The sequence below is a fragment of the Phymastichus coffea genome, unplaced genomic scaffold, assembly GCF_024137745.1.
Source record: "Phymastichus coffea isolate CEN01 unplaced genomic scaffold, Cenicafe_Pcof_1.1 PCOF00011, whole genome shotgun sequence".
In the NCBI taxonomy this organism is placed as follows: domain Eukaryota; kingdom Metazoa; phylum Arthropoda; class Insecta; order Hymenoptera; family Eulophidae; genus Phymastichus; species Phymastichus coffea.
Genome location: NW_026706822.1, coordinates 4272307 through 4274820, shown reverse-complemented (window position 1 = coordinate 4274820; position 2514 = coordinate 4272307). Strand labels below are relative to the sequence as shown.

Sequence of the window (2514 nt, the reverse complement as noted above, 5' to 3'; positions counted from 1 at the left end):
AGGTGTTGCAGAGGCTGCTACGCTGAGCCGCTTCGTAACCTACGCGAGTCAAACGATTTTCGGCAATCGTTGCAATATGTAGATAATTAAGGGATACAAGATTATTGAATGAGCTCTTTATTTACACTTAAATATAAATAGACTGAAGGAACATTGCGCACACTGCTATGTCACAATCGAACAAAAAGGGAAACTCTTAAAAGGCCCTCTCAGAACCAAAACGTTGCTTTCGCAAAGAGCGCTAAACTGAGTGTGCGAGAGAGTATTTCATTCTCTCGCTTTCGAGCCGCGCCAAAACCGAGCTGCTGGAAGGTGGCGCCTCTAGTGGTGGTCACGACGTACACTCTCACTCCCTCCCATCGTGAGCCTTACTCTGAATCTCTTCGTTAGGGGATTCTGTAAAATAGATACATATAAAATTTTATTAACTTATTTATGTAGACTTTGAATTAATTATTTTGTCTCTTAAGGATATGTGTTGTGGTGCTGGTAGAGGTTTCGTCATAATGTCAGCTATGTTCTCTTTACTTTCTACCCATTTGATCACTATTCTGTTTTCTAAGGCACACTTGTTAACATAATCTCCGTGAGTTAGTGCCATGTGAATCTTGCTTCCGGTCTGTTCTCTTAATTTCTGGAACTTCATCATCAAAGTTTTTCAACTTGTGAGATCCATCCTTCTGAGTGCATTTTTCAGCTGAGTCGTTGTCACACTAGATGGTGGCTGGAAAGTATGTTTTTCCAGTCATGTCTCTTATGGCTTTGTCAAGTGATATTATTTCTTGACATGCTTCACTCATCGTCAGATATTCTGCTTGGCAGGTGGAAAATGATACATAATTTTGTTTGTAGCTTCTCCACGCTACTGTATTTCCATACAATTTGATTATGTATCCACCTGTGGAGGTAGAGTCTGTTTGATCTCTGAAGCTTGAATCTGTAAATGCCTCTAATTTGTCTCCTCCTCTTCTGTATACTAGCCCTACTTCTTTAGTTTTCTGCAGTAATCTAAAAATCCTTTTGACTTCTTTCCAGTCATTCTCTGTAGGTGCAGCTTGTTTTCTGGCCATAAAGTTTACAGTATAGGTAATATCTGGTCTTGTCATTGCTGACAAGTATTCCAAACTGCCTATCGTTTCTCTGTATGGTGCTATGCATGGTATCTCTCTTTCTTTGTGTCTTTCTGAATTAGATTCAATCTCTTTTCTTTTGGCTTGTCTGGTTATCATTGGAAAATTCTGTGCCTTGCAGTCCTTCATGTTAAATCTTTCTAATATCTTTTCTATATAATCTGTCTGAGTTAGGGTCATGGTTTTATTTAATCTATCTCTCTGAATTTTCATTCCTAAATACATGTTTGGTTCTCCCATGTTTGTCATCTGAAATGCATCACACAGTCTGGATTTTATTTCCTGCAGCTTTTCTTGATTATTACCTGCTAGGATTATGTCATCGACATAGAGTACAAGTATAATCATTTTTCTTTCCTTTCTCAACGTAAATAGGCATGCTTCATTGATGTCTCTCTCTAGACCTAATTTCTTAACTTCTTCAGTAAATTTATCGTTTCATTTCTTTGGACTGATTTTTAGTCCATACAGTGTTTCCTTAAGCTTGCAGATTTTTCTTTTCTTTAGTTCTTCTGGAATGTTCAATTCTTCTGGAATTTTCATGTAGATTTCTTCATCTAGTGTACTATTCAAGAAAGCCACTTTCACATCAAGTTGCACTGCATCTAAGTCTTCTTGATTTATTATGATAAGTGCAGATCTGATGATAGCTATGCGAGATACAGGTGCATAGGTTTCTCTTAATTCGTATTAATTCTTATCCTTAAAGCCTCTTATGACCAGTCTCGCTTTATGCTTAATTTTACCATCTGAAATTTTCTTTTTGTATATCCAATTTGAATCTATTAAGTTGAGTTTGGATACTTCTGAAGTTGAGGCAGGGGAATCAGTTATTTCCTATACTTCCTTTTCTATCATAGAGTTTAATTCTTCATTCATGGCTTGTATCCAATCTTCTTTTTCTGGTGAACTCAATGCTTCTTTAAAGCTTGACGGATCTTTGTATGTTTGCGCTAGACACACATCCGAGGTGTGATCAAAAAGTAAGGTGAATTTTTATTTTTCTCAAAAAATATGTATTTATTCATCAATTTTTATTTTATCTCCTTCAAAGTAATCCCCCTCGGATATAATGCACTTGTGCCAACGCTTTTTCCAATCCTCAAAGCATTTCAAAAAATCATTTTTTGTGATCTTGTTTAGTTCATCCTTCGATGCCGTCTTTATCTCCTCAATCGTGGCAAAACGCCGTCCTTTCATGGGCCTCTTCAGTTTTGGGAACAAGAAGAAGTCACAGGGGGCCAGATCTGGGGAATACGGTGCCTGTGGCATCGTTACTGTATTGGTTTTAGCCAAAAATTCGCGCACAAGCAACGATGTGTGAGCAGGGGCGTTATCATGGTGCAAAAGCCAATTTTTATTTTTCCACAAATTCGGACGTTTC

At 37.6% G+C, this 2514-nt stretch overlaps 1 protein-coding gene across 1 annotated transcript; it reads right to left on the bottom strand.

Annotated features, from left to right (window-relative positions):
* Window positions 1–713: 713 nt before the first annotated feature.
* Window positions 714–1478, bottom strand: LOC131672338 (uncharacterized). Its single transcript, XM_058949490.1, has one exon. The coding sequence runs from the start codon at window positions 1476–1478 to the stop codon at window positions 714–716; it is 765 nt and encodes a 254-aa protein (XP_058805473.1).
* Between the last annotated feature and the right edge of the window lie 1036 nt (window positions 1479–2514).